Source organism: Xyrauchen texanus, chromosome 12 (assembly GCF_025860055.1).
Source record: "Xyrauchen texanus isolate HMW12.3.18 chromosome 12, RBS_HiC_50CHRs, whole genome shotgun sequence".
Lineage (NCBI taxonomy): Eukaryota > Metazoa > Chordata > Actinopteri > Cypriniformes > Catostomidae > Xyrauchen > Xyrauchen texanus.
Genome location: NC_068287.1, coordinates 13,762,217 through 13,785,313, shown reverse-complemented (window position 1 = coordinate 13,785,313; position 23,097 = coordinate 13,762,217). Strand labels below are relative to the sequence as shown.

Below are 23,097 nucleotides of genomic sequence, written 5' to 3'. Positions count from 1 at the left end.
AGTGTGTAGTTTAGAAAGCTTACAAATAACTCACAATCTAGAGCAGTGTTTCCCAGTTCTGGTCCTGAAGTACCCCCAACAGTGATAACTACTTTAAGACTACATGGGAAGCAAGGCTTCCCTTGAATTTTAAAAAGAAAGGCAGCAACGATGAATTTAATACATATACAAATATTCACACTGGTGGCCAAAATTTTGGAATAATGTACAGATTTTGGTGTTTCAGAAGGAAATTGGAACTTTAATTCACCAAAGTGGCATTCAGCTGATCACAAAGTATAGTCAGGATATTACTGATGTAAAACAGCACCATCACTATTTGAAAAAAGTCATTTTTGATCAAATCTAGACATGCCCCATTTCCAGCAGCCATCCCTTCAACACCTTATCCTTGAGTAATCATGATAAATTGCTAATTTGGTACTAAAATCTCTTGCCATTATATCAAACACAATTAAAAGCTATTTGGTTCTTTAAATTAAGCTGGCAAAAAAAGAAACAGCTTTCTCTAGAAACTCATCAGTCAATCATTGCTTTGAGGAATGAAGGCTATACAATGCTTGAAATTTCCAAACAACTGAAGATTTCATACAAAGGTGTACACTACAGTCTTCAAAGACAGGACAACTGGCTCTAACAAGGACAGAAAGAGATGTGGAAGGCCAGATGTACAACTAAACAAGAGGATAAGTACAACAGAGCCTCTAGTTTGAGAAATAGACGCCTCACATGTCCTCAGCTGACAGCTTCATTGAATTCTACCCGCTCAGGTAAAGAAACAGTAAAGAGAGGACTCAGGGGTGCAGACCTTATGGGAAGAATTGCAAAAGAAAAGGCACTTTTGAAACCAATAGAAAAGGTTAGATTGTGCAAAGAAACAGACATTGGACAACAGATCATTGGAAAAGAACGTTATGGATCTTAACCCCATTGAGCTTTTGTGGGATCAGCTAGACTATAAGGTCTAGCTGATCCGGAGTATCTGGACAAACTGACATCTAGAATGTCAAGGATCTGCATGTGGAGGATTTTTTGATAAGCACTCTTTGAAGTAGTTTAAGTAAAAACAATTTTAATTGTAATTGTAAATTTTTCACGTTATTAATGCCCTGACTATACATTGTCATCAGTTGAATGCCACTTTGGTGAATAAAAGTACCAATTTCTTACCATAAGAGCAAAATCTGTACATTATTCCAAACTTTGCTGCCAGTGTATATAAATTAGATAATACTCATTGCATAATTACATAATTTCTGCATTTAAATATTTTATCGAAAATAAAATATCACACATCACTATTGTGCTGTTTGTTCAAGTTATAAAATCCAAGTTTTTTTCTACATGAAAATGTCCATCGAAGTCAGTGGACGCATGGCCTATAGAGTGCTAATAATGCTGTGCTTCAATAGGAGTCTATGGCAGACAGTTTACCTGTATCATTAGATTTCAGGGGATTTAAAGTCTATATTTATTGCACGAGAGGGTCTAAACACGTCATTTTGGGTTCCACCCGGAATCTGTGCTTTCTGGGAGTCTGTGAGAGCTTTAGGAGCGTTATTTGCATTTAATACATTCCAATCAATTCATTTTTATCTCATCTGGCTCTATATGATTATTGGTCGATCTCTCAAAAGGGCATGACTTTGCAACAAATGGCCAATAATTGAAATGTTGATGTTCATGATTGACAGTGTGTGAAATGTAAGCATAATTGTTGAGCACAGAGTGTTTGGTGGCTCAGAGATACATGAGGTAATATTCAATCTGACGTAACACATTTATTTCAGTTTTTATTATCGGATATTTTGTCCAAAACTGTTTTGAGCTTAAGTATTTTGAGCAGCTTTTGGGAGCAACATTGCAGATACCAAAAATAATAGTCTGTGCTTCCCCACTCCTGAAAAGCACCAGCCACCACTGACCCCCAACCATTCTTATTTTTTCCAAACAGAAATTGTAGTCAGTTTTTCGTCATTTGACAAAAAAAGTCCTTTAAATTTAAAAATGTATCATGTCATCCATAACTTTTTGTCCTTTTTACAATCTGACAACATTAGACAGCAAAATATTTTAGTCTACAATAATGCACAAAATGACAAAAACTTGTCAAGCAGTAACAGACAAAACTTTATATTTATCAACATAAAATACAAAATAAATTGTCCATGTGCAAACTTGAACTCCTGAAATAACAGCATATAATGATTATTCTGAAGTATTAGCCACAGTTAGTGTGTACCTCGTGCTTTAAAATACTTTTAAAGTTCTTCATTATTAAAAGATTGTTTAAGATATTACATTAATTAAAATTGCTGAATTATCGTCATGATGCTACTTATGACATGATGAGTTGAATCAGGAGTTTTAGATAAGGCAGATATGCAAAATGTACAGTGTTGGGCAACACTGCTCTAGAATCCATCATAGAAGCTTAACACACACTGGTGCATGCAAAACAGGAAATTCGCTGGCTGTGGATTAGGGCCTGGAAATCCCACGATCCATGGCATTCACACATGGAATGAGAAGTTTCCAGTGAGTTCCTGTGGCTTTGTTTTTGCTCAGTTTGGATGCACTTTATCTAATCGCACAAGTGTGTGGAACCGTTGAGAATCATGTTTTGCATTCCTTCATGGTTGATGAAGCTGCGAGAAGACTGTCACAAAGGAGCGAGCTCATTAGACAGCCCGGGCTCACAGTAATCAGCTATGCTGCCTTCCTCTTCAGAATCAGTACCACTCTCTCTCACTCCTGTCACTCTCTCCTCACATGGACCAGTCACTTATACACACTCACACACATACGTAAATAATGCCTCTGTCTCACACAAGCTCTCCAATGGTCTTTGTCATCCTAATGTATTACAGTTATCTTTGCTGACCTTCATCCTACATACACTCTGATTCCTGTTGAAAGAAATGCTGTGCACCTTTGGAATGCTGGACTGAATGAGTGTTCTGTGCAAGTGAATGACTTTGTAATACAGACCTAGATATTTACAACACTGCTTTCCCATGCAAAACTCACCACTATAATGCTATGGTGTTTTGGGGGTTGCCAGGGCATTATTTTGTGGTTGCTAGGGTGCTCTGGGTGGTTACTAGGAGTTTGCTTACTGGCCCCAGTCAAAAGAGCCAATTCCAAGTCCCTATGAGAGATCTATCAATATCCCTTGAAATGGCTTCTTCAGTGTAAGTCTATTCAGTTTTTTAGTTTTATTGTCCGCCAAGCAAAAATAGAAACTCTGATCACTTAGAAAACTAATAGCATACCTCTTAAGGTATGGATGAGTTAGGTATGCATTTAGGTGCAGGATGAGTTACAGGTGAAACTCGAAAAATTAGAATATCGTGCAAAAGTTCATTAATTTCAGTAATTCAAATTTAAAAGGTGAAACTAATATATTATATAGACTCATTACAAGCAAAGTAAGATATTTCAAGCCTTTATTTGATATAATTTTGATGATTATGACTTACAGCTTATGAAAACCCCAAATTCAGAATCTCAGAAAATTAGAATATTACATGAAATCAATAAAAAAAAAGGATTTTAAATACAGAAATGTCGGCCCTCTGAAAAGTATAATCATGCATATGTACTCAGTACTTGGTTTGGGCCCCTTTTGCATTAATTACTGCCTCAATGCGTGGCGGCATGGATGCTATCAGCCTGTGGCACTGCTGAGGTGTTATGGAAGACCAAGATGCTTCAATAGCGGCCTTCAGCTCTTCTGCATTGTTTGGTCTCATGTCTCTCATCTTTCTCTTGGCAATGCCCCATAGATTCTCCATGGGGTTCAGGTCAGGCGAGTTTGCTGGCCAATCAAGCACAGTAATACCATGGTCATTGAACCAGGTTTTGGTACTTTTGGCAGTGTGGGCAGGTGCCAAGTCCTGCTGGAAAATGAAGTCAGCATCTCCATAAAGCTTGTCTGCTGAAGGAAGCATGAAGTGCTCTAAAATGTCCCGGTAGACGGCTGCGTTGACTCTGGACTTAATAAAGCACAGTGGACCAACACCAGCCGATGACATGGCTCCCCAAACCAACACAGACTGTGGAAACTTCACACTGGTCTTCAAGCATCTTGGATTGTGTGCCTCTCCATTCTTCCTCCAGACTCTGGGACCTTGGTTTCCAAATGAGATGCAAAATTTGCTCTCATCAGAAAAGAGGACTTTGGACCACTGAGCAACAGACCAGTTCTTTTTTTCTTTAGCCCAGGTAAGACGTTTGACATTTGAAGCCCATGTCCAGGACCCGTCTGTGTGTGGTGGCTCTTGATGCAGTAACTCCAGCCTCAGTCCACTCCTTTTTCTTCCACACTTTTCCCTTCCACTTAACTTTCTATTAATGTGCTTTGATACAGCACTTTGAGAACATCCAACTTCTTTTGCAATTACCTTTTGAGGCTTTCCCTCCTTGTGGAGGGTGTCAATGATGGTTTTCTGCACAACTGTCAGGTCAGCAGTCTTCCCCATGATTGTGAATTCAACTGAACCAGACTGAGAGACCATTTAAAGGCTCAGGAACCCTTTGCAGGTGTTTAGCTGATTAGAGTGTGACACTTTGAGACTACAATACTGAACCTTTTCACAATATTCAAATTTTCTGAGATTCTGAATTTGGGGTTTTCATAAGCTGTAAGCCATAATCATCAAAATTATATCAAATAAAGGCTTGAAATATCTTACTTTGCTTGTAATGAGTCTATATAATATATTAGTTTCACCTTTTAAGTTGAATTACTGAAATTAATGAACTTTTGCAGGATATTCTAATTTTTCGAGTTTCACCTGTATGCACTGAAGTTTAATACTGACTGAAGAGTTTGTTCAAATCCTTAAACTTGAGTATGAGCAATAGTGCACATTTTTAGCTACATTTATAGTTAGCAAGGGGATGAACAACTGAATATTTGTTGTGAAATGACAATCTCACCATAGATCCAACATGGCCACTCTCTCCCTTATCTCCAGGAGGTCCTGGCATTCCCTGAAAATACACATTTAAATGTACAGTCTAACAGTAACAGAATAAGAGCCCTGCACTGAACGGTAAAAACTATACAACATCTGGATGAAGATGAACTGAAATTTTGCAAACAAAGTGCATTCATGCATGCAGCACATAGACTATTTTTATCAGACAGATTGTTCAATATGACATGGAAACAACTCAAGACTTAACGTTTAGAATTACAGTCTAGTTCCAAACTTTCTAGGGTATCAAACAACCCTCTGTTATTCATTATTGGGTCATTCTTTGACCCTTAATGGTAGAGCCACATTATGGGAAGATAGTCTGGCATATAAACGGATGTGGTGTGTCTGTGTACCTGCAACCCGCTTGGTCCAGTCCCCCCCTTAAAACCTTGTGCTCCTTCATCTCCTTTCGGCCCAAACATCCCCTGTTGTCCTCGGGGCCCAGGCTCTCCATCCAGACCCTGAAAGAAACATCAGTAAGAGACTGTATACACAAACATTACACACACAGAATTCCAAACAACTTTGTTCACACATGCCATACCGGTAATCCAGGATGTCCGGCTGGTCCTTGGCTCCCGAGTGGCCCTGAAGGCCCCTGCGAGATAAGAAACAGAGATACATTGTTATAGACCTCTGAATATTGAATACTGAATGAAAGTTCATGCAGTATTCATTGGTTATGAAAAGATACAGTGTGAAGACAAACTCACCGCCTCTCCCTTGTCTCCTTTGCCGCCTTTCTGCCCTGGTCCTCCTGTCTCACCCTTAAAAATATTCAAACCCATAAATAACACCTAACATGATCATGTGCACTCTCAGAACTGCTGAGAAAGTAGACGAGACTGTACCTTATCTCCATCCTCTCCAGGTGGACCAGGTGACCCTGCAGGCCCAGGTAAACCCAGAGGCCCTTGTTCTCCATCTCGCCCAGCAGGGCCAATAGGACCTTTCTCACCCTGCAGAGGAACACAGATAATTGGAAATTACTCTAGAAGCCAACACAGCAGTACAGCTTCTCAATTCAGAGTACAATATCTTATTGACTCTCACTGGCTCGCCCTTTTCTCCCATTGGGCCAGCAGGGCCGACGCCTCCTACACGACCTGGCTGCCCAATCGCACCTGCAGATCCAGAAGGCCCTCTCTCTCCCATGGCACCCTGTGAAGATAGACAAATGTAACACTTTTGTTAGGTGAACTATATTACGTAACACCAATTCACTGCACTTGCAGATAATATAAAGGTGGAGACAGTTGCAGGGGTAGGAAGATGAAAAATCGCCTACACCTGTACAGTGATACTGGGGTTTAGGGAGGTGCCACAATAGTCTAGTCATAATAGTTTCTGCCATACAATATTTTATCAGAAAATTATATTCAATAGGTCTATTACATTTGGGGGGGTCTTTACCCCATTGTAACCTATCATATAAAATCATGTTAGTAAACTTATTTACGATATATATTACCTGTTCAAAACAGTCAGATAAAACTGTGTGTGGTTATGTGCATGTGTGCATAAACCCTGTTTGAGAGGAAATTATGCAACTTGTGGGAAAGATGCAGTACCCAGTGAAGCAGATGGCGAAGCTAGAGAACAGTATGGGGCTAGGGGCTAAATTTGTGAAAAAGTGAAATATCTTTTTGGTCATATTTGAATCATAAATTACAAAAAAATATTTAAAGCTGTATAACATCCAGAAAGTCCGAAGTTGAAAGGTCACAGCTGGCTATTCCCATACGGGTCAAAATTAACCCGTTAAGACAATGGAAGGAACATATGTTTCACATTGTTATTCCTCTTAAACAGTTTCATACAAGAATACATTTTAATTTTTAAGTTTGTTTTGATGTTCTTGACAAAGTCACCATGTTTGGTTCCAGTACCAAAAACGTTGCTGTATTTATACTGTATTCTTTACCTCTCCCGGGTCAAAAATGCCCCTTGCAATAGGATAGTTAAACCAGTTTCTCATCAACATAAATCATTTTAATTATACATTGTTTTGTATGTAAACATTTAACAATGAAGGTTCTATATGTTAAAATTAGTTAATGCGTTTCATGGACTACCCATGATTAATGTTTTTTACAGCACTTATTAATATTGGTTAATTTTAATTTATGTAAATACTATTGATCATTAATAATGTTCATTTATAAAAACTTTAATACAAAAAATAAGAGTAGTTGTAGAAATTAGAAATTAATCAAGTTAATTAAATTAAACAAACATTAAATAAAGAATTGAATAAAGAATTATTATTTATTGTTAGTTCATGTTAACTAATGTAGGTTAACAAATAAAACCTTATTGTAAAGTGGAGACATTTTGTATGTATTTGTATATAATATATATATATATATACATATGCAATTTATTCATTTACGTCCTTGTTTCCTTAGCATTGTTTTTTCTTTTATTCACGTTCTCATTTTGTATTTATGATTTATTTTCCTCTAGAAAAGGTACTCAGTGTGGGGTGATAAAATAACTGTTAACAATTCTCAGTGTGTGAATGAGATAATAAAAATGGGCCTTGTGAAACACAAGCAGAACAAATTTGTGTGAAATCATTCATAAGTCCATTCTTAAATTGCCCCATTCAATTCAATGGATAATTTATGTAAAATTTGCTTTACTAACTATTTACACAGAAATTTGTTCTGCACGTGTTTCATTAATAAGGCCTAATGTAAAAAAAAAAAAAAATGTATATAGAAAAACAAATGTGAATGTATATTCACATTTACAAATGAAATATAATTGCAAAAAAAGTGCTTACAATTGGTCCTGCAACTCCAAGAGGGCCCTCCCCACCTTTCAGACCAGCAGAACCCTATTAAACCAGAAACATTAGAAAAGGGGCATTAGAAAATTTGTCAAAACCCTACAACAACAAAGTTTGCTTTCATACTGAAACACTTAGCTATGTAAAGACAGCATTGATCACAGTGGGGCATATAATAAGATATTTTCTCAGAGTACTGAGTCAGATGAGCTGAGGTGTGTTACCGGAGTGCCAGGTAAGCCTCTTTCTCCTCTAAATCCACGATACCCAGCAGGGCCACTCTTGCCTGGCAGCCCGGCAGGGCCTGGATCTCCCTGGGGACGAGAGAACACAGAAAGATGGATCTCTGTTTCCACAACTCGCTCACTCATTAGGAGTCATCCATCACCCTTTATAGGCACTGAGCCATGCTGGGTGCTTTATTCATATTGAATGAGCAGAAACATATGGAGCATAATGAGCAGTGTTACTAAATGAATGTGTTTGGTGTGTTTCATAATTATAAAGGTTATGATGATGATTCTGATGCTGATAGATAACCTTGGTTCCCTCTTTTCCTGCAGACCCTGGCAGACCTTGCTCTCCAGGGGGTCCTGGGGCACCTGGATGTCCTCTGTCACCAATGGAACCAGTTTCCCCATTGTTTCCCTGAGATGGGAGACAAGATGGATTTATTGGCTCAGATCAAACACATTCATAAATGTTGCATAGTTTCATGGAATTGAACGAAGACGGTGAAGCAGGAAGGCATTGCTAATTCAAGCCTTTATGATCGACTCACCTGTGGTCCAACCACTCCAGCAGGCCCGGGGGGACCGGTCTTACCTTGAAATCCCTACATGAGAAAGCATAAATGTAAGTGCAAAACAAAAACATCTTTCTGAAGCAAAACTAATTGATCCTGTAGCTTGCAGTGTAATTAAATAGCTTTTTAGCTGCTTTCAAACTTGCTAGTCAGTGCATCTACTAATGGCAATTCTAGATGCTTGTTTACAATGGCTCGCAAGTTTACGCAAGATTAAGACTGAGAAAAAATATAGATTTTCCAATGCATCGTGATCTTCACTTGAACAATCACGATATTGATTCTTAAATCCCAAGGTTTATCTTTAACTATATGCTCAACTCTCTACAATGCGTGTAAATAACGGATGAGTTATTTATCTCTCATTAATATGAACTCATTTACAGAACTGCCAGTTGGATAGTACCCATTTTTAGCACCTGTTCTACAAATACCTGTAAATAGTATAAATTATGCATTGAACAATAAACATGATAAATCTGTAGGATATTATCTGTAGCGTGCATTGTATGGCACAAAAAACGGTGCCAGTGCTCACGTGAACAAGCAACCCACTGTGAACGAGCTTCTCTCATAGTGGTAATGAATGCGCAACATACGTCAATATTTTAGCTGAAAAATCATACAATTTGTGCTGTTTCTCACCAAAACCTATAATTTGCCTTCAGAAGACTATGTAATATAATGCACTAGCCACATGGACCAATTTTATGATTGGCGCTATTTTAAGTCTATTATAAAAGGAGTTCCTATCGACCGCTATTATATTGAGAAGACAGACTCACCGGCTCCCCGCGCTGGCCTGGATGACCTGGCACCCCATCCTTTCCTGCAGGGCCCTGAAAAGAAAGAACAAATTGTCCTTCTCTCTCAGTCTCACAAAGAGATTTCTTTTGGAAATAGGGGTCACTTACATTGGGTCCCTTTGGTCCCGCCTCTCCATTTCGTCCTTGTGGCCCTTGAGGACCCTGAAACGCAGTGCAGAAAAAGGACACACTGTTATTAACTTATCTCCAACAATGAATTGCAATGTGAAATCTCACATTAGACTGGTCGATTGACCATGTAATATGGGGGAATTGTAATAGATAACACATACTCTGTCTCCTGTGGCACCTTGAGGGCCATCATGACCAGCAGAGCCCTGAACATAATTGAGAGAAATGAACGTCAAATTGATATGAATTTAAACACATTCCTAATCTCAATGATACTATAGTCTAGACATTTTGACCTCATTACTACAAAATCAGGAGGAAATTCTATTGCTCAGAGGTCACTCTTTCCAAACTCAGGAGAATGTTTAGTATCAATATTGTCTCAGATGCATCTTCTAAAATTCCTTAGGAGATGGACATAAATGAGACAATTGTTGGCATACAGTAAGAGTATAGAGCCTTAAAATGAACATGGATGGCATATAGTAGCTCAGATTAGTTGGTCTGTTTTAGTACAAATTGAAATTTCTGACTTTTCATAGCAGATTTTGATCTCTTGACAAATATACGCACAGTTTGTGAAATTGTTCAGATCCATTCTGAAACTCTACAGGAGACACAAGTAATGGCACTTTTCCACTGCACGTTACGGTTCGACTCGACTCTGCTCACTTTACTTTTCTGAGCTTGCTTTTCCACTGCAGTTTAGTGCCACCTCAGCGTGGGTGGGATTATAGGCTGATCGTCATTGTTACGGCACCTCTACTGCCATGACATCATCTTAAACGCGACACAAACATTACTGACCATGAACAATAACACGACTGCTAACTGTTAGCTACTAGCTCATTGTGCTGCATAAAGCAGTTGTTGTATGGTGAATTTACACAAGTGTGACAGTTAAAATTACCTGGTTGTTTTAGAAGCAAGCTTCCAGTAGCTGGTCAACTAAATAAAGTGAAGCTTTCAAGCAGAATATAGAGTTACGTCTGCACCTCGTTTATTGATCACGGCGTGGTTTTGCACACAGCCATTTCTTTTTGCAATTAGAAAGTCGCGTGAACAAATGATACTGCTATCGCTGTTGCTAACTTTAAAACTATCGGGTTGATGTCCCGTGTCGCAAATCCAGAGATGCTGGTAGTGACAATTCTCTCTGACCAATCAGTGACCTGCAGGGTTTTGATGTCACATTTAGTATCGGCTCGGCTCGCTTGGAACCTCGACCGAGGTGGTACTAAAAAAAGTACAAGGTACCAGGTATCCACAGTGGAAAACCCCCAAAAAGTGAGCAGAGCCGAGTCGAGCTGTACCGTGCAGTGGAAAAGCCCCATAAAATTACTAGGGTCATTTTTTTTCTGGAGCAACATCTGAGAAAACAGTTACTTAAGCAGACCTCTCCATTTGTTCTACATTTAATGTCATTGCATTTCAGGAGAAACAATTGAGCTATTAAAGAGTTTTGTGATTTTTCTTTCTTACTGGAATGGCAAGAAAACATTAATAAGTACACCAAAAAATTCTCACCTTGGCTCCAGGCTTCCCTGTCGGCCCTCGTCCTCCTCTTCCTCCACGTGAACCCTGCAGGTAGAACAACAGGACTCGCATATTGGCTATTTGCAACACACTTGTATAAGGAATGTATAATTAAAATGATTGTTCATGTATTATTATTGGCTGTCCACCCATTAATCATTAATGCATGTAGTAAAACAACATTTAACTACAACATTTAAAGCTAAAGTATGTGACGTTTTCTGTTTTTCTGTTCTTTTCGAGATTAAAATGCAGAGACAACTATAAGTAAGCCATTTTGTTAGTTAATTTTTCTGAAAACTGTAAACGCAATTTTAAACACTAATTCACACAAAAATTTTAATAATGCCACAGTTTACTCAATGTTGTTCCAAACTCATATGACATACATAAGGAGATGTTAGGCCGAATTTCAGACTCAGTCATCATTCTCTTTCATTGCATCTTTTTCCAAACTATGAAACTAAATAGTGACTGATGCTGTCATTCTGTCTAACACTTTTGTGTTACACAGAAGAAAGAAAGTCATATGGGTTTGAAACTACGTGAGGGTGAGTACATGATGAAAGAATGTACATTTTTTGGGTGAAATTTGTCTTGAACACTTACATTTGGACCACGTTCACCATCTAGACCAGGCTGCCCAGCAGGACCCTGTAAATATAGAATATAAAACATGAGGAGACACACACACACACACACACATTCATTCAGCAGGGTGTGTGTAATCCCTTGGACAGTGTACTAGACACAGGCCCCTCACCCTCTTCCCTTTCTCTCCTGCCAACCCAGCTATTCCGAGAAAGCCCACCGATCCCTGTGGAGCAACACAAAGGTTAATCAATTATCACATTCCAGTCATTAATCAACCACTACATTTAATTAACCACAAATTAACCTCTGAAGTCCCATTAACATAAGTAAGCCAAATATTAATTGTAGCCTCAGATAAGCTATTAATGAAACAGCCACTAAATGGCAATTAATCATTCTCAGTTAAAATGTAATTTTCAAATTTTAATGATCCATGACTGAGACCAACAGCTCTCAGACTGTAAAGTAAAAATCATCTTATTGTTATTTTTACTACGCTTTACCTTGGAGCCCTGTCTGCCTGGATATCCAGGCAATCCTGGAACACCAAGTTTGCCCTGAAAATAAAATAAGGAGGCATTAAGAAAAACAAAGATTATTGGAATACAAAGAATACCCAGTGGTACTGAAAAAACGGCAGTTACCTTTTCTCCAACAATGCCTGCAGATCCAGACTCTCCCAAGGGACCTGACTGACCCTTCGGGCCCTCTGGGCCATCTTCACCATGATTTCCAGGAGCCCCGTTAGCGCCCTTAACACAGACACATACACACACAAAGTTACTATTAAATATAAATGTCATCAATAAAACTAGATTTTAATTTTTCTGAAGATGATAAACGTGCTTGCCACAATGATTAGGTGTGGGTGTTTCTAGGGTGGTTTTTGGGCGGTTGCCAGTTCCTACGATGTTGCTAGGCCATTGCTATTTAGTTGTTATTATGTTCTGGGTATTCTGGGTTATTATGTTCTGGGTTGTTTGGATGATCTGGGTGGTTGCTAGGTCATTGCTAGGGTGTTTTAGGAAGTCAATTGCCAGTTGCTTACTGCCCCAAATCAAAAGAGCCAACCCCCAGTTGTCTATGATATGGTTTGTTTCCTTTTTTAATGGGTTATTTTCCCAGTTTTGTCATCCATCGGGCATAAATCATAAATCTGATCACTTAGAAAAGTAATAGCACACCTCTCCACAACAAGCCGCACAATTTGAAGTATATTTTGTGCCAGTAACACAAATGGTACATGATGAGTTATGCTTTAAAGTTAAAAAACTTTTAAGGGTTAGAGGTTTTGAAAAAGTAAGAGCAATATTAATAGTTTGCCCTAGCAATCATCACTAATAATAGTTTCAGTCTCAATGGGCCATTAAAGACTCACTCTGTCTCCTTTGATGCCCATGTCACCCTTGGACCCTGGGAAACCATCTTCGCCCTGTTACAGACAAAAGGGATTCAATAAGACAGAAAAACACTCTTCTTCCAATTACTCAACACAGTTGTAAAGCAGTCTATGGCTGCAAACATGAAACACTAGAGACATTATAGAAAATCATCTTTTGATGTCACTATGAGTAGGCACCTTGCCTTATCCCCACTCTGATAAGTGAACGTGTTGACTTGAACAGGAGAAAAATACTTTTCTCTCACCTTTTCGCCTTTGCTACCCTTCAGTCCCCTCACCCCATCTGTGCCCTGTTAGAAAAGAACAAAATGTATTAGTGTGTGCCGTGAGGATCTCCACACAATCTCCAAACCTCAGGGAGGGAATGTTCACCTTAAAAACAGATTCTCAGATATTGATCTCTTGCAATGAGCTCTAGCACAGACTGAATAAAGTAATAAAAGTCACGCCTTGAAAAATGCTGAAGGAAAGACACATCGCAATAAATATGAACAACAGGATGACAGAATCAGTGTTGGGGAGTAACTGAAAGTAACAATGCTACTAAATCAGTAGCTCAACATTACCTCAGCTGTCACAAAATATAGTATAGTGTAAAATAGTGTAGCTTTTCAAACAACAAACTACTTTTTAACATGTAATGTTGTAACGTGACAAAACGCAACATCCCATTTTTTTGTTGCATTGTATTGCACATGCATCTTTCCAGCTGATCGAATTCTCTTTCATATATAGTTATGGAAAGTCTGATTCATTTTAATTTGTTTGTGCATATTAAATGGATTTGTACAGATGGCTCATGCAAATTAACCATATTAAAAAAAGATGTTTGCCCTTTCGCAATGTTTTACAGTTAAATTAAGGTTCTGTCAAGTATTTTACAATTAATTGTATTTATCATAAATGTATCTGTTTAAATGTAATGCTGTCATCTTATCTTAGATCCTCACAAATACTGAATAATTAGAAGTTTTAACAGAAGTTTGCTGCTCTACACCATTAGTGGTGAACCTGCAGCAAGCATTTGGCGACAATGAAGAGTTTGCCGCAAAGCTCAGTTGCATGTGAAAATAATGATAGGCGAATTTGCAGCAAGTATTAAGCAGAAATCTCTATTTTTGTAAGGGCTCTTTTTATTGCGATACACAGTTCAAAAGCTTTATCCTCTTAAAAAGCTTTGATGTAGTTAGCTACATTTTATAAATAACTTGTAGATGTTATATTGCACGCTAGCAGAATTTTGCTTAAGATGATTGAACAGCGACAGCAGCCTTACATCGAGGAAAATATCAGATGAGGATGTGAAACAAGGGATATCATTGCCGTTTTATTGACTATGCAAATACTTTTGACTGTGTGGATCATAACAAATAATGGATAACATTACGAAGAATGGGAATTCTAGAAAACTTAATTGTGCTCATGCTATGTTCGGCTAGAGCAAGGGGATCCTTTAAAATTGGAAAAGGTTTGCAGCAGGTCTGTATCCTCTCACCATACTTATTCAAACTGTATGCTGAACAAATAATCAGAGAAGCTGGACTATATGAAGAACAACAGATTGGAGGAAGACTCATAAGCAACCTGTGATACGCAGACGACACAACCTTGTTTGCCGAAAATGAAGACGACTTGAAACACTAACTGATGAAGATCAAAGACTACCTCCTCCTGTATGAACTATTCCTGAATGTGAAGATGACGAAAATCCTCACAACTGGACCAATAAACAACATCATGGTAAATGGAGAAAAATGTAAGTCATCAGTGATTTCATTGTACTTGGTTCAACAATCATTGTTCATGGAAGCAGCAGTCAAGAAATCAAATGGATATTGAATTAGGTAAATGTGCTGCAAAAGTTTTCAAAACCAAAAGACGTCACTGAAGACGAAGGTGCATCTAACCGAAGTCAAGGTCTTTTCAGTTGCCTCATACACTTGCAAAAGTTGGACTTCAAAGTTGGTGTTGGCAAAGAATACTGAAGATACCGTGGACTGCCAGAAAAACAAACAAATCAGTCCAAGAAGAAACTAGGATGCAAGACTTCGACTTTCATACTTAAGACAGGTCATCAGGAAAGGCAAATCACTAGAAAAGTACATCATATTTGGTAAAGTCGAGGGTCAGCGAAAACGAGGGAAACCCTCAATGCGATGGATTGACACAGTAGATGATAACAATGGAAACACACAACAACAATCAAGAAATTGCCGCAGGACCAAGCAACATTTTGTTCTGTTGCACATAGGGTCACAGTGAGACGTAGATGATTCAATCATAATTAACACGCCAATACTTTTAGAAGAGTAGCTTGACTGTAGTGCGACTACTTTAAATTATGAGTCATTGTTAGCTTGGGAAGCAACGATTTTGAAGTAACTTTCCGTTCACTGGACAGAATATCGACATGATGTAGATGATAATAATCTGGATTAGACCATCATAGTAAATTATGTGCTAGTAGATTTTCCAAATTCGACAAACAATAAGTCATTTTTATACACTTTGACCACTTTCTGAAAGGCATCACAAACCTTCACTCACTTCCTTTTCTTTCTTTTTGTCTGTTGCTACTGTCCATCATGAGCTCTTCGTCCTGTCAAGGTTTTTTTCATGGAGAATTAAAGTGATCTACCTTAGCCCGTCAACTGCCGTTTACCCACAGTCAGACTGTCAATCAAAAAGTCTGTTGCTCAAGACCAAATGTCTTTGAGAGTCTTTGGAGCTAACCAGACAACTTGTGAACTTAAATCACTCTCACCTTCACTCCACGAGGCCCAGGATATCCAACAGGCCCCTGTGCTCCCAATAAACCCTGAATACAAGAAAAAAGACAATAAGCGTGTTTACATGCACAACAATACACCGAATCTGCACAAAAATCTGCTTATTCTAAAAAAAGACAATGCAAAAAATGTTTACATGACATTTGAAATTATTTGGATTTTGCCATCACAATGTACACAATCACACATGGAAGCCACCAGAATGGTGTTTACAATCTGCGTAATGGGCCAAAATCTATTAAACATTTATGACCTTTCCTTAGTAAATGAACATTGTTTAAGGCGTTTACATGACCTTACACACTGTCAGATTATAATGCATAATGGCTAATTGGAGTAAAATCATGCATGAAAACGCACTCAATGTCACATAAGTGTACATACAGTGAAGGGAAGTATTGCACTAACAATGCCCTGCCATTCATCTGTGATTGAACTATTACGGTCCATGTGTGCAGACGACAATACATTTTCACGAATGCTCCGTGATAATCACGTAACGTGTGCATTCGGCCATGAAAATGAAACAGTGACCACACAATGGCAATAGTTTGATTCAAATACGCAATTACTGTGATAGCTTGCACGCATAAAAGCTTGCCGTTATGCTTTGTGAATGGTGATAATTCAGCTACTGCAGCTGGAGCGGCTGTAACAAAAGGCTGGAGGGAGACAGAGGGGACTACAAACAGAGGGCTGCTTTTCTGTGCCCTGCCGCATGTAGACTCTTGGCACTCTGTATTTCCTCTTCAAATTTTACAGCTTATTCAGGTCAGTAGATTAGCCGAGTATGTTTAATTGTAACACACCTGGTGTCCCTTTTCCCCAGAGGGTCCCTCTCTTCCAGGATGACCCTGTGAATTGAACAGAATAAGCAGGTGTTAGCATGACAACAGGCTGATTATGGGACATCCTGTTTCTGTGAGAAAGCTAATGAGCAAGCATGAAAGGCCAGATCTGGTCTAAGGACTCTGTAACATCGCTTTTTCAGTGTGCATGAGCTGGACTAATAAATTGTGCTGTAAAAATGTTTTGTGACCATTTGCGGTTTTAGCATGAGTCACAAATAGTGTATTTCCACTAAGGATGGGCAGATCGATCCTGAAGTATCAATACTTCTGATACTGATGTTGTATCAAAAATATCGATCTCACCAAAATATTCATTGATTAGGCTATATTAGCAAACACTTGTGCAGGATAGGAACTATTTCTTCTTCTACTTATCTTAACATGTATAAATGCAAAAAGACACAAGGAGACATGTTCCTGCATCGTCACAAGGCTCATTCAAACAAGAGGGATCAGTGTCTTGTAGACGTAATGATAGAAAATCAGAGAAACAGCTTCTTCTGGACTAAATTCAAGATAAAATAACAACATATCTAATGGTGACATTTCTTATTATGAGTTTGTGTGTAATAATTGTTAAGTCATAAAAAAAAATAGTTAACCATGGGTTTAAAAACATAATATTGTAGTAAACATGTTTTTATTTTTGGGCTGAAACCATGGTTTTACTACAGTAATATTTTTGTTGCAACCATGGTTAATTGTGTGGTAACTATTGTTTAATTAGATCCCATGGTTAAACTATAGTTACTGTAGTGAAACCATGGTTAAAATTTGTAAGGATAAACAAAACAGAAGTCTAATAATTTTCTTTTTAGGCTCACAAATGTAAAAAACAAATGCATTATGACTAAAAATAATATTTGAAATGACCCATTTTATCCCAAGAAATGGCAAAACATAATAATAGAAAATTATAATAGAAGTATTTGATTTGAAATTATTGTTCCATTTCTGTCACTCACTCGACGTGTGTCGATGTAGTGACACTAGGGGTCGCTCTTAGGAGCCCCAAAACACCTCAGATCTTTGAGAAAAGGCCAATGAAAATTGGTGAGTGGAATTTCGACGGATACTGGCGTATCAGTACAAGGTCCTCCCCTTCGGCCTGTCCCTGTCCCATCGCGTCTTCTTGAAAGTCGCAGAGGAAGATCTTGCCCCATTAAGGGAAGTGGGCATTCGCACACTCAACTACATCGATGACTGGCTGATTCTAGCACACTCTCGAGAGTGGCTGTGTGCACACAGGGACCTGGCACTCAAGCACCTCAGCCGTCTAGGGCTTTGGGTCAACTGGAAAAATAGCAACTCTCCCCGGTTCAGAGCATCTCTTTTCTCGGCATGGAGTTAGACTCAGTGTCGCTGATTGCACGCCTCACAAGCAAGCGTGCGCAGTCAGTGCTGAACTGCCTGAACTCATTCAGGTGCAGGACAGCATATGGCATCCTCGGCAGCAGTCACGCCACTCAGGTTGATGCATTAGAGACCACTTCAACACTGGTTTCAGACTCGAGTCCCGAGATGGGCATGGCACCACGGCACACATCGCATGGCTGTTGTGCCCCTCTGCCACCACTTATTCAGCCCTTGGACAGACCTTGATTTCTACGGACAGGAATTCCCATACAGCAGGTGTCCAGATGCATTGTGGTCACCTCAGAGGCCTCCAATTCGGGCTGGGGCGCCGTGTGCAACGGGCACACAGCCGCTGGTTCCTGGACAGGACCATGGCTGTGTTGGCACATCAACTGCCAAGAGTTGCTGGCTGTACTGCTCGCCTTGCGGAGGCTATTGCCATTGATCTGGGGCAAGCATGTGTTGGTCTGGTCCGACAACACAGCGACAGTAGCGTATATAAATCGGCAAGGTGGCGTATGTTCTCCTTGCATGTCGCAACTTGCCCGCCATCTCCTCTGTAGTCAGCAGCAGCTGAGGTCGCTGCGGGCCACTCACATCCTGGACAGCATCAACACCACAGCGGATGTGCTGTCGTGGCAGGCGACACTCAGCAGAGAATGGAGAATCCACCCCCAGGTGGTCCAGCTGATTTGGAGTCGATTTAGCAAAGCACAGGTAGACCTGTTCGCTTCCCAGAAATCCTCCCACTGCCCACTCTGGTATGCAATGACAGGAGCCCCCCTTGGCACAGATGCACTGGCACACAGCTGGCCCCGAGGGCTCTGCAAATATGCGTTCCCCCCAGTGAGCCTACTTGCACAGACCCTGTTCGCAGCCAGACCCACTATGGGTACTAATATGCCCTGTACTGGGATAAGTGCTCCACAGGTGCTGATTACTCCGGTAACTCACTGTGATGCATTTTCCACAGTATGGTCTCCATGTCAGTAGACCTGTTTCTCCCTTGGGCCTGCCCCAGTCACTGTGTTTGTAGAGCTCCTCCCATTCGAGGCAGGACCTACCACTGCACCTCTTCAATGTGCGGCTGGTGAGCCCATGTGTCGAATTGCCACATGTTGACCTCCCCTTTTGGGAAGGATGTGGTCTCCGCAGGGTTTTTTCTGAAAGACTTTTTAAAAGAATAGGAAAGGAAAAGAACACTTTCCCTGATGTGTAAATAGCGTTAGATGGCCTCAGCCAAATCTAATACTCTGTGAAGAGAAAAGGCCACGGCTGGCATGATGCACCTGCTATTACGCACACAGCAGCTTGCTTGCACCTGCATCAGTAGTTCACGTAACACGGTTCAGCTGTTGTGGCATTTTTCTATAGGGACCCCTAGTGTCACTACATTGACACAACGTCAAGTGAGTGACAGAAGGGAAACGTCTCGGTTACTGTCATAACCTCCGTTCCCTGATGGAGGGAACGAGACGTAGTGTCCCTCTTCCCACAATGCTGTACTAGCCACTGAAATGGTCGGGACCTTGTCTCGGCTCCTCAGCACAAAACCTGAATGAGAGTGGGCATTCCTTCTCCTTTTATACCCGTATGTCCGGGGGAGTGGCACGCAAATTCCACTCGCCAATTTTCATTGTCCTTTTCTCAAAGATCTGAGGTGTTTTGGGGCTCCCAAGGGCGACCCCTAGTGCCACTACATTGACACAACGTCTCGTGCCGATAAAGAATCTCTCTCTCTGTCTCTCTCTTTTATATGAACAGTAACAAGAAAAAAGGCCCCTGAAAATCAAATCGAGGGGGAAATTATTGCAATTATATACACTGAATACTGCCTAATATTTATTTAAATAGTATTCGAAATAGTATGCATTATAAAACCATAAATATTTCTAACAGTAGTATGCTACATTTATGTCACGTGACCTTATAATGAGCATGTTTAGAAGAGCTGTTCAGCCATGACATCTATTTGTAAAGTAGGCGACCCCGGAAGGCTAATTCACAATGGGTTCCTTCTGCAATTTCCTATAAGGTTTTTATATTAGGGTTTGCTATAAGAGTGGTATGGTATTCTAAATAAATCCATTGTTTTGAGAACAATACTTACTGGAGGACCATCAATCCCGGGAAATCCCAGCATTCCAGTTTTCCCTTGAGGGCCCTGTTTGGAAACAGAAAACACACACACATCATCAGATCAATAGTGAACTCCCACTGATCCAAGACACAAAACAAACCCTCTTAGACCAAGCATGCCCAGCTTGTTAACTGCAATCAATATCCATAATCTTTAATATCCTCAGGAACATTTGAGAAAATATGTGTCTATCCATCTGTATCAGTGTGTGTGTGTGTGTGTGTGTGTGTGTGTGTGTGTGTGTGTGTATCTTTACTATTGATTATATGTTAGCTTCCAATGGAGATCTAAATAAAAGCACACAGAGTAGGACATTTACTCAACTATACTCAGCACTTTTTCTCTGATACTCACAGGTCAGTGCTGTAATACTGAAATATTCCTGCTTACCTTCTCTCCTGGCAGGCCAATAGGCCCCTGCGGACCAGGGAAGCCCTTGAAAGAACAAACATTTTATCAGGGGTATGTGATAAATATCTGTTAGATAAAGAGAATGTGACAATGTACATTTGTTTAGCTGGTATGCTTCATTAAGCAGATTTGGTGTGAAAGAGGATGTATGTACCTGCATGCCTGGGTTCCCCTGTTGACCCAGAGGGCCAGGTTCACCTGACGGCCCCTATGAAATGGTAAAGAATGAGAGTCATTATTTTTGCCTGATGATAATCATTATTTTGTAAAGGTTTATGTTCCTAATTTAGTTTGGAAGTTTGGAAGTGATTTTATTATGAGTAAAATGGACATATTGGGTCATTTCATATTTTTCTTTTCTTCACATGAACCTGCTAACTCCCCCTGGATATAATTACCTGGCTAAACCTCACCTGATTTCCAGAGGTGGTGGTCAAGCTACTGTCTATCGCAGCAGCTTACATACAAAAATCATTGACTTGTATGATATTGTTACTTGATGATTCCAACATACATGTACTGACTGCGCTTCTGCCCATGAGCTCAAATTACAATTTAGTACAGCATGTTGACTTCCCTACACACTCTCGTGGCCACACTCTAGACCTAGTCTGTACTGCTGATTTAAGTAATGCTCTGTGTTCAGCTCTCAGATTGGAATGTCTGAGCATTCATTTATTGAACTAAGTTGTGAAACCCTTCTCCCCAGGTTATGAAATCCATTAACCTACCGCAACTTTAAATCTATTGATCCTCTATCCTTTTTAGCATCAGTACAAACCTCATACCTTACAGATATTACTGAATTTACTTGTCCCACTGACATCCTCACTAGATCCAATACATCCATTTCTAATGCCCTTGATTTACATGCCCCACTTGAAAGTAAACTTGTCCCCTTCACTCACTCGTCTCCCTAGTTTACACTTGAACTTTGCACTCTGAAAGCTGCAGGATGCCGCCTTGAGCGTCTCTTTAAGAAAACTGGCTTAACTGTTCACTCATCTGCCTACAATGACCTTATCCAGACATACAAATCTGCATTAATTGATGCACGCTCTGCATATTTTTCTTCCATTATCAATAATACCTCTTCCAGACCCAAAACATTATTTTCCATTGTTAACAAACTCACCAACCCACCTGTGTCTGTTATTTCGGATTCTGCTAAGCTCTGTCAGTCAATTCTTCACTTCTTTCAAAATAAAATGAATTCACTATACAAACTTTTCCTTCCTATTGTCTCTCCAGACGCACCACAGGATTTCCTCACTGACCTCATGATTCGCACATTTTCTGACTGCAATTACGGAGTTAATCAAGAAATCGAATTCTACTTCCTGTCAGTTAGACCCGGCCCGCACCACCCTGCTTAAACATTGTCTGTCTTCTATTTTGGTGCCTGTCTCCCTCCTCATCAACAGACTTTTTAGTACTGGTATTGTCCCTCTAGAACTAAAAACTGCAGCTGTTACCCCAGTTTTAAAAAAGCCCAGGCTAGACCCTTCAGACCTTAAAAAATTACCGGCTTATTTTACATCTCCCTTTTCTGTCCAAACTGATGGAAAAAGTGGTCTCAGCTACAACCGTATCTGGCCTAACACAATCTCTATGAGTGTTTCAATCTGGTTTCCGTCCACTCCATAGCACAGAGACTGCACTCATTAGAGTCATTGATGATCTTTTAATGGCCACACACTCTGGTGCCCTCACCATTCTTGTTCTCTTAGATCTCAGTTCTGCATTTGGCACTATCTCACACAGCCTACTAATTTCTCGCCACTCTGCTATTGGCATTTCTAGTGCTGTACTATCCTGGTTCAATTCTTATCTCTCTGAACGTCAACACTACATCTCTATTCGTCGGTCAAAATCTACTACAGCGCCTGTTTCTCAAGGAGTCCCTCAGGGTTCTGTTCTTGGTCCACTGCTCTTCATCACTTATATGCTTCCTCTGGGTCACATCATCCGCCAGCACGGACTCAACTTTCACTGTTATGCTGATGGCACACATCTTTATCTAAGTTCAAAACCCACTGCCCCCTTACCCATAAACTCCTTATCTGCAAAACTGGTGTACTTTTAGTTGGTTCCACAAATCTTACATCTCACTACTCTGATCAGTCAGTTGATATTGATGGTGTCCTGGTCAGACCCTCCTCTTCAGTCAGAAACCTCTGCATTATTTTTGATTCTTCACTTTCCTTCCTCCCTCACATCTCTTCTCTCACAAAAGCTTTCTTTCACCTCTGTAATATTGCCAGACTACGCCCTATTCTCAATATAAAAGATGCAAAGTCTCTTGTTTATGCTTTCATCACTTCACGACTCAACTAATGTAACGGCATCTTTTCTGGGCTCCCCATAAAAATAATCAATAAACTGCAATACAATTCTGCAGTTCGGGTTCTCACTTATTCCAAGAAATCATCTCACGATGCCCCATTTTATGTAGACTGCACTGGCTACCTGTCTCTTACCATATTCAGTATA

At 39.9% G+C, this 23,097-nt stretch overlaps 1 protein-coding gene across 1 annotated transcript in view; it reads right to left on the bottom strand.

The window, feature by feature from the left end:
* The window catches only part of LOC127652489 (collagen alpha-1(XI) chain-like), a 93,299-nt gene that overhangs the window by 14,390 nt on the left and 55,812 nt on the right, over positions 1 to 23,097 (bottom strand). The window contains exons 23-47 of the mRNA XM_052138636.1: positions 20,759 to 20,812; positions 20,584 to 20,628; positions 20,164 to 20,217; positions 16,656 to 16,700; positions 15,822 to 15,875; positions 13,303 to 13,347; positions 13,034 to 13,087; positions 12,300 to 12,407; positions 12,159 to 12,212; positions 11,825 to 11,878; positions 11,671 to 11,715; positions 11,053 to 11,106; positions 9,687 to 9,731; positions 9,502 to 9,555; positions 9,373 to 9,426; positions 8,564 to 8,617; positions 8,323 to 8,430; positions 8,007 to 8,096; positions 7,777 to 7,830; positions 6,042 to 6,149; positions 5,840 to 5,947; positions 5,702 to 5,755; positions 5,533 to 5,586; positions 5,342 to 5,449; positions 4,945 to 4,998 (exon numbers count right to left, since the gene is read on the bottom strand). Coding sequence (XP_051994596.1) covers positions 4,945 to 4,998; positions 5,342 to 5,449; positions 5,533 to 5,586; positions 5,702 to 5,755; positions 5,840 to 5,947; positions 6,042 to 6,149; positions 7,777 to 7,830; positions 8,007 to 8,096; positions 8,323 to 8,430; positions 8,564 to 8,617; positions 9,373 to 9,426; positions 9,502 to 9,555; positions 9,687 to 9,731; positions 11,053 to 11,106; positions 11,671 to 11,715; positions 11,825 to 11,878; positions 12,159 to 12,212; positions 12,300 to 12,407; positions 13,034 to 13,087; positions 13,303 to 13,347; positions 15,822 to 15,875; positions 16,656 to 16,700; positions 20,164 to 20,217; positions 20,584 to 20,628; positions 20,759 to 20,812 — 1,611 coding nt within the window. The remainder of the gene's footprint in view (positions 1 to 4,944; positions 4,999 to 5,341; positions 5,450 to 5,532; positions 5,587 to 5,701; positions 5,756 to 5,839; positions 5,948 to 6,041; positions 6,150 to 7,776; positions 7,831 to 8,006; positions 8,097 to 8,322; positions 8,431 to 8,563; positions 8,618 to 9,372; positions 9,427 to 9,501; positions 9,556 to 9,686; positions 9,732 to 11,052; positions 11,107 to 11,670; positions 11,716 to 11,824; positions 11,879 to 12,158; positions 12,213 to 12,299; positions 12,408 to 13,033; positions 13,088 to 13,302; positions 13,348 to 15,821; positions 15,876 to 16,655; positions 16,701 to 20,163; positions 20,218 to 20,583; positions 20,629 to 20,758; positions 20,813 to 23,097) is intronic.